Source organism: Grammomys surdaster, unplaced genomic scaffold (genome assembly GCF_004785775.1).
Source record: "Grammomys surdaster isolate TR1022 unplaced genomic scaffold, NIH_TR_1.0 1166, whole genome shotgun sequence".
Lineage (NCBI taxonomy): Eukaryota > Metazoa > Chordata > Mammalia > Rodentia > Muridae > Grammomys > Grammomys surdaster.
This window is the reverse complement of record NW_021605585.1, coordinates 619,337-632,693: the sequence shown is the minus strand read 5'-3', so window position 1 is coordinate 632,693 and position 13,357 is coordinate 619,337. Positions and strand designations below refer to the sequence as shown.

The window sequence follows — 13,357 nt, the reverse complement described above, 5'->3', positions numbered from 1 at the left end:
GAGAGAGAGAGAGAGAGAGAGAGAGAGAGAGAGAGAGAGAGAGAGAGGGGAGGGAGGGAGACAGAGACAGAGAGACAGACACAGAGAGACACACAGAGAGAGAGAGAGATAAAGACAGACAGAGAGAGACAGAAAGAGAAACAGAGAGACTTTCCTGTATACTGCCAATGTCAACATCCCTGATCTACAAGATGACCCCACACTGTGGGAACTAAAATTGTGTCTGGACATTGTGAAAGGTCCTCTAAGTAGTTAAGTGACACATCTTAAGAGCAACTCATTCAAATCCTTCTCACTAAGTGTCCTAGAAGGTTCCAAACAAGTTTCATTGCTCCTTCAGGCTCCTGGTGGACATTCTCTCTTAAGTCTAACTGCAACCCTGTCCCACCTGGAACTCATCATTCTCCAGTTGGTTCCTGGTTCTGTTTTCTGGGTGAGCTGTTAGATTTCCAATATTTTTTCTTCTTCAGTTATATTGTGTGCTGCCCCTCTATGCCCTCCTTATACTACACCTTTTGCTTACCTCAAAGTCTCTGAGTGTTCATTCTCAAAATACCTTCGCAGCCTTGATTCGAAATACTCTCCCGGAGGCTCCCAGTATAGCCTGTGTTTTCTTTTACCCTTGTACCAGTCCAGCATAGAGCCAGCAGGTCATCCATCAACTTCCAAATCAACCTCCCCTTGAGGTTAAACCACTGTTTACCTGTGGTACTCGTCTAATCTAAGTCCACATGTTAGCCGACATCATCTTTTTCATGTAGGACTAGGGGAGCTTACAAGGGTGTGAGGAGGGGAGGACAGCCACAATTGCTTCTCAGCAGCTAGGAAAATAAAATCCACCCACCTAATATGAACTGTGAAATGCGGCCCCTGGCTCCTTCTCATCCTCACATCCAACTCTCACCTTTTAGAAAACAATCTGTTCTGGCTACTTTGGCCTTCTTTTTGTCGGCTGTGTTTTCGGCTTATTTGTTTTCTTAGTGCTAGCGATTGGACCCCGAAGCTTGCACGCCGTGTGCTTTCTCCAAGAGCTTTTTTGTTTCTCGACTATCCTACTCCAAACTTCTTCTTATCTCTGGTCTTATGCAAGTCTTCCTCAGCCCGGAATCCCTCTCTTCCAGTGCTCCTTCTAGTTGGTTCTTCCTGCTGCTCGGGTTGTAGCTTATATAACACACATTTGTAGATAGCTTGTCTACTGTCCACTCTTAAAACACTTACGTCATCCTATTTTCTATATATCATGTACTACTCTTGAAATAAATCTTATTTATTTGCATATTTTTGCTTATTTGCTGTCTTTTTTCTTCTTTAAGAATGTAAAAAGAAGAGAGAAGGTTCTCATTGTCTTGATCATTGATGTATTTCCAGTGCTCATAAAACTTACTACCTCTTGTCAAGGGCTCTATTATATTAAAAAAGAAGTATTTATGGGAATGAAGGCTGAAAGTGCATCTCCCCAGGGATGCTCATCTATAAAGCTGTTGCCAACGCTGCCTCCCAAATTAAGCTGTCCCTAAGTGATTCTTCATGTCCCTAAGTGATCATTTGCTGCAGACAATTCTTACAAAGCTTGTCTAGGTGTTTAACAACTTGGGTCCATGTCATTATCTCTCTGGATTAACGTAACATGCCATGAAAGCAGGAATTTTGTCCTGTCCAGTTTCTAATCCCCTTTGGCAGCTCCTAGTACAGTTTCCAGCACACTAAATTATAAGAATAACTATTCTGACTTGAAAACAAAGCTCTTGCCATGCAGGAGCTGAGAGTTAATAATGATGTCACATACAGGCAAAGATACCAAATAATGGAAAACTACATGGTTACATGTGAAGGCACAGTGCTCGCCAAGCTGACATGCATCCAAAGCTTTCACATTTGATGGTCACAGGTAACTAACAGCACATGCTTCTCTTAAAAGGGAAGAAACCCAAGTGTTGGGACAGATGTCTACAGACCATCTAATATCTTATGTATGTATGTGACTGAATACGTCCTGAAGATAAGATTCTTTCTCTCTCCCTTACTCACTCCCCTCCCTTCTTTATTTTGATCTATCATCTATCTATCATACACATATGCATATATTTGAGACAGGGTTTCTCTGGGTTGTCCTTGCTGTCCTGGAACTCACTCTGCAGACAAGGCTGGTCTCGAACTCAGAAATCTTCCTGCTTCCACACCTCAGTGCTGGAAGTAAAGGCATACACCACCATGCATATTCAGTAATTTATATGGAGAATCTGTCACTTACTTTTATTAGACAGGCTTTCTTTGTTCTGAAATCTGAGCTAAGTTGGAGTTTAAACTAGGGACTCAGAAACATTGTTACATATTAGAAGCACCTGGGAAGTTTTGAACTTCTGGGACTCAGAAAGCTCTGTACATAGTTAGACACACACATCTGAAGGTAGGAATCAGGCATTAGTGTTCGAAGCATCAGAGTCTCAGGTGATTCCTGGAAGTTTTTCCAGAGGAGAAAAATGTTCAATGAACCACTCTATTAGGTGCTTGTTATTTCCTACTATTACCACTAGATGGCGCTAAAGCCCGAACAGTGGAGAAGTTTAGTACTTTTCCTTGAAGGAGCAGAGATCAAGGTTTGCAGTAATTATTTTAATGAAATGCTACAATGTATTGTGAGGCAGTGGTGGATATGAAATGATTTCAAATTAATTTTAAAACAGGGAGCCGATTTTTCCACAGTTTGCTGTCTAGATCTTCACATAGGGGCAATGGTGCTGGCATTTTATAGATTAAAAACCCAAGGACAGAGAAACTACAGGTGAAGGAGGATGCTGCATATCCCACAAAATTTTCTGGGCGCTGCTGGGTTCTCGGCACTGAGGCCTTTTTTGTTTTTTCTGTGCCAGGTTGTCGAGTTTGCGACTGAGCTAAGGCAAGCTGTCCTTACAACCGCGGATTCAGATGCTACTGTGGTGTGCTCCTTTCCTGGCTGCTGACTTCCCTTGTAGTCAGTGGCTATCTTCTGTTCACTTCTGTCCTAAAGCCCAACCTAACAGTGAAGAGAGTGCTTCCAGTGTGAAAACAAAATGAAAATGTTGTTTCTAAGCTGCTGCAGCAACTAGATTCAGTTTACAAATTTAAAGGGAAAAATATGCACATCATTTTAAGACTAGAATTTCAGGGGCCAGGAGATGACCTTAATTAAGATGCATAGAGTTCTTGCAGAGGCCTGGTTTTCAGTTCCCAACTGCCATGTCTGGAGGCTCACTCTAATTCCAAGAGTGGTATCAATAGAACTCCACTTACACATGTGCACACACACACACACACACACACACACACACACACAAACATAATTAAAAATCAAATCATCTTTAGTTGCATTTAGTGCATGCCTTTAACTCCAGCACTCAAGGGGCAGAGGCAGGAGGATCCCTGTGAGTTCAAAAGTAGCCTGGTCTACATAGTGAGTTCCAGTACAACCAGTTCAACATAGAGAGAGCCTGTCACAACAAGAAGATACAATCTTTAAAGGTGTAAAATAGAGTCCCATCACTTTGTTCACATTCAGGTCTTCAGCAGACTCTGAAGTCATTAGTAGACTTCTGTACCAGCTTCAGATCTCACTTAGTGACCACCACAATCAGTCTCTTGAGCTATGGCAGAACTCTGATGGATATTTTCTTTTTTTAAAATTTTATTTATTTATTTATTTACTTATTTATTTTTTGTGATGGATATTTTCAAGCTGACAATACCACTGAGCCAAGAGGAGGACTTGGAAATTTTTCCGTAAAGGAAGCCTGGCTGTTTTCTCCCAGGACTTTCTATTCTGCCTGCTCCTCTGAAATGCAAGGCTCTTGACAGATGGAAACAGTATGTGTCCCAGACACTTCAAATATAATATTATTCTAACATTCATCTTACTAGTGTAACAAATAATAATGACCTTCCAGGTCTCTTTATCTTTTCCCAAACGTGCTGCATGAACTAGTTAGAGATGTTTTGATGCTTTTCTAACCTTACTAGTGACCAGGAAAAAGTCCCTGCCTGTTAGTGGTTCACTGGTACTGTGGTACAATGATGTCAGTGAGTTCAATAGTCAACTTTGGTTGTGACAACCAAGATGCGCTAATGTATCTATTTCTGCACATGTCTTCATGGTTAGAACTTAACTGGATAAAAACTACATTTATGGTCCCTCTTCTTTCTCCTGAATCTCACTATAAAAGCCACTACAAGCTTAAGGACAAAGCAAAAGACTTTACAGAGTGATCAATGCAGAGAGCAGGGTGTGGACTCACCAATTCTCGGTAAAGAGGGTCTAGGGTGAACCACAGTGCCACAGCACAGCGCTGGCCTTTGGTGACCGCCTTCACCCCATGGGGGTTCTCACCACCAGAGGAGAAGCTGATCATTCGCCCACACTTTGGTTTTATAGAGGCCTGACAACAAAATAAAAATTAGACGTTCAGTTCCTGTACCATGTATCCTTCTATAGTTCATTCTGTGTAATTATTCCTTTGGTTTAAAATTTGAAGCAAAGAACGATAGGGGGTCTTCATGATGAAATAAAAATTGATTCTCATTTTTTTTACCTGTAAAATATAAATAGTTTCAAAATAAGAGTTTCTTTATATAATAACACTTAAGAAACCTGTGTGGCACATCTCATGCCCATACGAATCATGTGGTGTGTGCTGGTAACAGCCTGCCCCCAAGAACACAAACTGTCTACTGCACTACATCAGCTCTTGACACTATCAATTATTGATGCTTAACGTGGGTGTGCATTCTGATACCTGCAAAATTGGAAGGAAACCAGGACCTGAGCAGTACCAGATGAGTTTTCCTCATGGCCCAGGTCACAGTTACACGGTTTTACATCCACGGCAATTTTCCAACCAAACACCTATGGTTTATGTAGTTGTCACTGTATGAAGCTTTAAATTCATTTCCATTACATTATTCTTGTCCATGGGTCATACAGGCATCAGTGGTTGCCTCCAATGGTGAGGGCACACCACCCCTTGTGCTGACCCACTCACAATTCCAGAGGACTGAAATGACACAATCAACAATTCAAAGCTTGCCCGTTGCTCAGCTGTCTGCTGACCTGTTGGCAGGGCAGTCAGTGCAGTCAGGGAACTGCTGCGGCCACCGAGCTGAGAATCTTAAGTCTGGGCAAGCGTAGATTACCAAGTGTTGGAGGCTGAGGTCTTGTGTTTTAACGGTGTGTAATAGGATTAGATGCCATTTTGCATACTTTAGGAGATAATGAGAGCTTACTCATTCTGTTGAGGTTGGATAAGTACAGACAGCACAGCAGCAGCCATTGTGTGTGTGTGTGTGTGCACATGTGCGTGCGTGCGTGCATGCGTGTGTGTGTGTGTGTGTGTGTGTGTGTGTGAATATGTGAAGACAGGGACATTTTACAGCTACGGGACTGTTTCTTTCTAACCTTCTTAGAAACATATCTGAATTTTTTTCTAGTCCTTGAATGCTATGTAAGATTATCTTGTCCTGTGACTGAGAGTGGGAAGCCAGATATAGGCAAAATCAAAATTAAGAACCCAAGTGTGTGTGTGTGTGTGTGTGTGTGTCTGTGTCTGATTGTATGTGTGTGGGTCATACACATATGTGCTGGTGTTCATGAAATCCAGAAGGTGTGGTTCCCTGGAAGCTGGAGTCTGAGGCAGCTGTGAGCCACCTGATGTGGGTACTGGGAACCAAACCTATCCTTCATCATCCAATGCTGGGAAGGAAGAAAGGAAGGACTATGTCCACTTTTCTTGAGATTGGATTAGGTATGTTATGGGAAAGCAGATAAATGAGAATTCATAATTTTTCAGAACTCCTACCTGATACTTTTAATTATCTACAATAGCATTAAAACTCTGCTCCATGAAGTGCTATTGAGCTTTCCCGTTAAGAGTTTAACGCTTTCGTTTCATTCACTTTGTGGAAGGAGGTAGATTCTGGGTTTGAGGTAGATGCCTCAGTTATTAGGACTGTAGAACTGTGCAAGGGGGACATCCCCATCCCTTCCTGCTTTCACAGGTAAAAGCAGCAGGATGGGACTTAACTTACACCCAACAAAGACATACAGCCAGCCCCTGTGCTGTCAACTATGGGGCACTTCAAAATATGACCACTAGATGGAGTAGAAGCAAAGAAATCTGCAACCATCGGTCTGATTTTTTTTTTTTTTTCTGGAAATTGATGATTTTTTTTTTATTGGATGTTTTATTTACATTTCCTATGTTGTTCCCTTACCCCATCCCCCACCCACCCAGGAACCCCCAATCCCCTCACCTCTCCTCCTTCTTCTCTGTGGACGTAACCTCTATCTATCCTCCCACTCCCACCTCCCCACCCTCAAATTTCCCACCCCCTGGGGCGTCCAGCATTCATGAGGTCAAGGTTCTCTTCTTCCACCTATGACCAGCAGGACTCTTCACTCTTACATATTCAGCTAAAGCCCTGGATCCCTCCCTAAGTGTTCCCAGGCTGGTGGTTTAGACCCTGGGAGCTGTGGTTGGTTGGTATTGTTGCTCTCCTCATGGTGCCATAATCCTTTCAGCTCCTTGAGTCTTCACTCTAACTCCTCCATTGAGAACCCCATGGTCAGTTCAATGGCTAGTTGTGAGCATCTGCCTCTAAATATGTCAGACTCTTGAAGACCTCTGAGGAGACATCCACATCAGGCTCTTATCAGCATGCACTTCCTGACTTCCACATCAGCATCTACCTTGGTGACTGCACATGGGATAGATACTCAGGTGGAGTGGTCTTGAAACGGCCCCTCCTTCAGTTTCTGTCCCTCACTTTGTCTCCATATTTGCTCCCTTGAGTATTTTGTTGCTCCTTCTAAGAAGGACCGAATCACCCCCACTTGGTCTTCCTTCTTTATTGGGCTTCATGTGGCCTGTGAGTTGCATCTTGGGCATTTCAAGGTTCTGGGCTAATATCCAATATTCAGTGAGTGAATATCATGTGTGTTCTTTTGTGATTGGCTTACCTCACTCAGGATGATAATTTCTAGTTCCATCCATTTACCTAGGAACCTCTCGAATTCATTGTTTTTAATAGCTGAGTAATACTCCATTGTGTAAATATACCACATTTTTTGAATCCATTCCTCAGTTGAAGGACATCTGGGTTCTTTCCAGCTCCTGGCTATTATAAACAAGGCTGCTATGAACATAGTTGAGCATATGTCCTTGTTATATGTTCGAGCATCTTCTGGGTATATCCCTAGGAGTGGTATAACTGGATCCTCAGGTAATGCTATGTCCAATTTTCTGAGGAACCGCCAGGCTGATTTCCAAAGTGGTTGCACCATCTTGCAGTCCCACCAACAATGGAGGAGTGTTCCTCTTTCTCCACACCCTCACCAGCATCTACTATCACCTGAGTTTTTAATCTTAGCTATTCTGACTGGTGTGAGATGGAATCTCAGGGTTGTTTTGATTTGCATTTCCCTGACGACTAAGGATGCTGAACATTTCTTTAGGTGCTTCTTGGCCATTCGAGTTTCTTCAGTTGAAAATTCTTTGTTAAGCTGATTTTTCTATCAAGTGATTTAAACTAGGAGCCTTTTTTTCTTCTTCCGTTTTCATGTTTTCTAAGCTTGGAAATAGAATGTTTTGCACACATAGCCGGTCCCTTTACAAGTGAGAATCCTTTACTGGAATTTAAACCTCAGCCCAGATCATCAATCTTGGTTTGGATTCTCAGAGTATGAAGCCTCAAACTACTTACTGATTTATCTTCCTTTTAAAACAGAGCATGTCAGCACATCTGTTTGAACATAACATCGGTGTATTCAGTTTCATAAAATATTTTAAATTATACCTGTGTTTCTGGGCTATTTCAACAACTCTCATACGAATTCTCTTCACGCCAATTATATATATATATATATATATATATATATATATATATATATATATATGTATATTCTGAGATAGTATCCACTTGTACCACCATAGAGTCCCACGAATATTTCCATAATGAGAAAAATGGGCAAACTAAGATTGAATGCACAGAAAACAAGGAGAGAGTTTGAAATTTTCTTACCTGTGCCAAGCCCTTCATGCACATGTCTCAATTGCTTAGATTTTGCAGGAAGAAAGAGACCTTGTAATCAATTTATAATTCATAAGTTTTTCTTTTTGTGATTTAGCGTTCTGATAGTGACTTTAACCTTTGGCGTAATGATCAAAAGAGTCTAACTATATTGTCTGTGTGTGCTAAGGATGTTGATTTCTGAAGGCATTTTTTTGATTGTGAATACAATTATTGATATTTGATTTAAATATCTGTGAATATAAATACCATTTAGAGGCAAAAGTTCTGGCGTATACTTAACTGTATATACCAATGTGCAGGCACATATGTAAGCATCTGGAAGTTCATGCTTAGTCTAAGCACTCTGGCTACTGGAAGCCATTGATTTGTCCTTGATGTGGATGACTTAGGATCTAAGGCTGGAAGATTCCCATCGGGTTACTTGACAGAAACTCCAGGCTTTGAATCCATAGTTAACATCGTTTAAATGATGAAGTCCTTAAAAATCCCTATTTCTCAATTTGCTCATCTTTAAAATGGACTAAAATGGTAACTTATGCTTTAGTATTTTTATTATGTATAGACCACTGGAACCTTCTTTACTCCTTGAGATCTTGAGCTCAGAACTATTTGAAATTCAGCAATCTGTAAGATCCGGGGAAGATGGTAATACTGAATTAAAAATACTAAGCCACTTTTTAGGAAGAAGGTTACTTACAGTCACAGTTTTAGCATCCATTTCTGTGAAGATGAATTCTCCTCCTTCAAAGTCGTCATTCATATACAGGAGAGCACTGTAGGGGGAGGGGCAGGGCAATCAATGACAATACAGTCCTCAACAGCATCACAGTAACATATGGACAGCTAGTGAGGAAGGGATTGGCCTGAATGGGGAGTTGCCTTTGATGTTGGCCCTCTAAACCCTTGACATTAAGCTCAGGGATGCCTGGGTTATACTCCTGGTGCTTATTGGTTCATTTCCATATGGTTTTGGCCTCATTTCAAAGCTCACTTTACATTGCCAACAGCTGATCGGGCTTGATTTCAGATAGCCTCTAAATTCAGCCACATTGCTTATAACTCTCTTCTTCCCATATATTAAAGGAACCCTGGGGAATGGGTTTTCTTTTCTTAGCTTAGGTAATGAATTCCTTGTGATTTAGCCTGGTCATGCAGATAGGGATTGCAAACTAAATGTTTTGAATAAAATATAATATAGCAACTGTCATGTTGTTAAATATATTAATAATCACTACATATTAAGATACCTTGTTTCATGCTAGGATAGTTCTCTTAGTGTACAAACGTATCTCCTCACACTGTTCTTCCCTTTGGAGTTTCTGTTTTCTTTTACTTTTCCCAACATAATATTTTAGTTGAATATCTGAGAATTTCGCATCATGTACCCTGACACCCCAGATCTCCCTATCTCAAGCAGTTTCACCTATCCCCTGAAAAAAGAAGAAAAACAAAAGCAAAAACAAGTCAATTTGTGTTACCTATATACTCACTGGAGCATGGTCAAACTCCCAGTGGCCAGCCCCTTAAAGAAAACTGAGTTCTTTTGCAGTGTTTCTGTTTTCATAATGAAAAATTGTAGACACAGTTCTTGGTGAGTTTGAATAATACACATGCATGTGATAATGTGTTATGCATGTTAAGGGCACATTCATGTGATAATGTGTTATGTATGTTAAGGGACCACACCTATGAGCTCTCACGTAGGAAACACATGCAAAATCATATACCTGAGTGAAACAAAGCAATTGAGAAAGCAATTGGTCTAATTAAAAGAAGGGAACATGTGCATGACGCCTAAGATAACAATGAGAAAGATCTTTCTCAGTCATGGCTGCTCCAGGTGACTCTTGGAGAATTCTGCTTTCCCCACAATGAACACAAGGCAGCAAGCAAAACAAAGCAGCTTCCTACTTCCCACCAAAGCTTGATTAGGATTAGTCCTACCTATAGTCCCGAAAGGTGTAAGCAGGAGGTTCCTTCCAGCATTCATTGGCTTCAGGATCCAGCAGGCAGTTGTCTGCATGAATAGGGTGACTGAGGTCATTTCTTCGATCCTGCTGCCCTGCCAGGAAAAGGAACAAAGAAAAATGAGAGCAAGCAGGATGGAGAATGGCAGCAGAAACACCGCAATGTGCAAGTTAAAAGCACAGTTTGATGTTCATCTTCAGTTTCTGGCTGTCCTTTGCAAAGATGGAGCTAGAGAAGATGGTGGTGTTTTATAAAAATAGTTGCTGAGGGACTCCTGTGGCTCAGCATAACCTTGGCATGGAACTTGGGCCAAACCACACCTGTCTTTTCAGCTATAAAAGATGGAATACATATACCTGGGTAAACCCGTGCATTGTATGGCTTGCACTGTATATGGGGTTGCAAAGCCTCCAGGAAGATGTGGAGATGTAACCCCAAGGTTTTGACTTACTCTTCATGGGTGTAAAGTGCTCTGACAGTTAGTTCTTTCCACTCGCACTGAGGTGAGTGAGGAGAAGACCAAAACTATGACAACAAGTAGGAGTGAGGGGCACCTGCCTCTCAGAACTCTCCTAAATGAGCTCTTGACCATCTACACCTCTATTCTACTTGTGGCCGCAACTTTACTTTTCAGCTTCCTCAGTCTCTGAAACTCAAAGCAGAGAAGCATTTGTTTTCTGTCTTAGCAATTATGAGAAATGGACTTGAAGTCAGAAAATGTACAAAATGAGAGTCTTCCAGAACTTTAGGAGTTAAAGGGGGAAAAATAAGTTAGTAAATTTCCATTGTTTTAGAAAGCTAGAGTCCTCTTAAGTGAACATTCTAGAATGTAATAGAGCCTTGCTGTGCATTTTCTTTCCTGTGGCATGCTAGGAAGAAGGTGACAAGTTCAGGTTCCGGAAACCTACCAGACAGGGCTGTTCTGCAGACTATGTGTGTATAGGAAAAATACAGGGTTGAGTTCAGCATGAAATAGGATTCCACAATCTTCCGAGCCTTCTCGCTGATGTCATAGAACAGCCTTGCACTCTTTAGTGGCACCCGGCCTTCATAACCAAACTGAAACAACAAAAATCCAAGGACACTGGAGATCATGGGGTTGCCTGGATCGGTTGAGACAAACAGCCTCTACGTTTCATCAAAAGAATACAGACTAGCCATCTTTGCACCAACTAACAGGAAGAATAACTTTTACATACTTGTAGGTTCAGATGGAACAGTGAGCCACTGAAACCGCTCTTCTTTAACCACAGGGGGAAAGTACAGAGTTCACCACTCTCTCTTCCCATCTCCTATAATATGTTCTTCATTCTTCTCTATTAGTATTTTCAGAAAAGAGAAGAATTCCTGACTCTACAATGTTTCTATGATTAGCTCATGAGTTCCTTAAGGATAGTGATTGCATAGTTTTAGGAGAGATAGAAACTTAGAAAGCATGACGCTTGTTAAATGGATGCCTGAATGAAGGGATGGCCTGAAACAGCAGTGTGGCCAGGATTTAGCTCAGCAGCTGAACATCTGCTGAGAGTGAACCCTCAGCACCACAAGCAAGTGACAAAATCTACCGACCAAGTTTCCGTTTCACAGTTGTGCCCTTCTCAACTCTTCTTCTTCCTGAATCTGCCATTCACAAAGCCCTCTGCCATCCCCTAGGAACCCAAGGTTAAGGGAAGCAAAGAATTTACTTTGAGTGCTTTCAAAACAGTTGCTCCTTCAAACTTCTCATTGGGGGTGTGGGGTGACGTTTTCCCTCGGTATCCATCACCAACCAGCATAATTCCCTGAGGACAGAAAGAATTAAGACTCTATTAGTGACAAGTAAGAACCCTTTTGGTGCCTTTCTGCTTTGGCTTCCAGAAACTGAGAAGCCAACCCAGCACTCAGTATCATTTAACTCCACGGTTCAGGTATAACCAATGCTAACCAACAGGGGCATTTCTCTTTGATCATCAGTCCATTTTCATTGACAAAAAATACTACTTTTTCTTAAATAGACATATAATTCAAATTATCCGTATACTGGCTGATTGCTGGTTAAAATAAAGAGAATTCTCCAGTGACTTTTATGCTAGGCAGGGCACATACTGCATGGCTACTCTCCTAAGAATTAAGCCAGTGAGAGTTTCAGATCATTCTAAGCCAAAAGATACAAAAGCACCTCCACAGTTACTGTCTTCCTTTTAAGTAAAGACAATTCCAGCCCATTTCTCTAATGCAGCCATCAAAGCTCAGGACACTCTGGCACAGGGGCTGCCTTCCTCCAGGACACCATCCTGCAGGCTCAGGACCAACTGGCAAAGGGTCTTTGCCCCTCTAAGTCTTCGCCTCCAGGCTCAGGGCAGGCTAGCTTTTGGTGTTCCCCTTCTCTAGTCCTCACACTGGCCACGCTGTGAAGCTCCCGGCACTGCTCTTCCGACAGGACGTTATCTAGAAGAACCCGTTGAGTCCCATTCAGCTGTTCGGAGTTGTAGACGAAGGTAATGTTCTCATAGAGCAAAGGGCCACCTGGAGGGACAAAGCAGAATGTCTTCCCTGCTACTTCCACCCTCTACGAGGGAGTACAGAAAATGCAACAGTCGGTCTGCATTGGAGAGCACCAGAGATGCAGTCTCCATAGGAACACGGAAGCACAAGACAAATCACATACATAGTAGCAAGCTTGATAAATGTTTAGGTCTCAAACCTGGGGACAATCTGGTTACTGAGGGGCCGGCCGATCAGCATATTAAAGTGGATGGACTGTTAACCAGTCTCTGGAATACATAACCCCTACTCTGAATTCTCCTGTGCAGGAACTAGGCTAGGTATCTCTTGCCCAAGCTTCCCTTTCTTCTATAACTCAGCCATTTTAGCTAAGCTAGCCTCTTGTCCTCTGAGCTGACACTAAGCATTCCAATGTCCTGGCCTTTGGACTTCTGGCTTTCTCATCCCTCTTCTCGTCCTCACGTGTTCTGTTCACTTTGCCGGCTGTGTTTGCTTTGGACTCTCCCAGACGCCTCTTCCTGTGCTTTCCCTTATATCTATAATAAAAAACCCACCCTTTAGGTTCTTCCTTCCTTCCTTCCTTCCTTCCTTCCTTCCTTCCTTCCTTCCTTCCTTCCGTCCTCCCTCCCTCCCTCCCTCCCTCCCTCCCTCCCTCTCTCTCTCTCTCTCTCTTTCTTTCTTTCTTTCTTTTTTTCTTTATTCCTTTCTTACTATTATTCAAAAAACACAATACAGATTGAGGGAAAAGTAGATGTTTAGGTACCAGCTTTCCTCAGAGGACTATAAACATTGTATATACAATGGTTTAGCCGTTTGTTTTTGTTTGATTCTGATCTTAGAAAGCAGA

The 13,357-nt window shown here is 42.0% G+C and overlaps 1 protein-coding gene across 1 annotated transcript in view; it reads right to left on the bottom strand.

The window, feature by feature from the left end:
* The window catches only part of P3h2 (prolyl 3-hydroxylase 2), a 141,130-nt gene that overhangs the window by 1,545 nt on the left and 126,228 nt on the right, over positions 1 to 13,357 (bottom strand). The window contains exons 9-14 of the mRNA XM_028783895.1: positions 12,404 to 12,531; positions 11,712 to 11,807; positions 10,935 to 11,085; positions 10,003 to 10,120; positions 8,756 to 8,831; positions 4,269 to 4,409 (exon numbers count right to left, since the gene is read on the bottom strand). Coding sequence (XP_028639728.1) covers positions 4,269 to 4,409; positions 8,756 to 8,831; positions 10,003 to 10,120; positions 10,935 to 11,085; positions 11,712 to 11,807; positions 12,404 to 12,531 — 710 coding nt within the window. The remainder of the gene's footprint in view (positions 1 to 4,268; positions 4,410 to 8,755; positions 8,832 to 10,002; positions 10,121 to 10,934; positions 11,086 to 11,711; positions 11,808 to 12,403; positions 12,532 to 13,357) is intronic.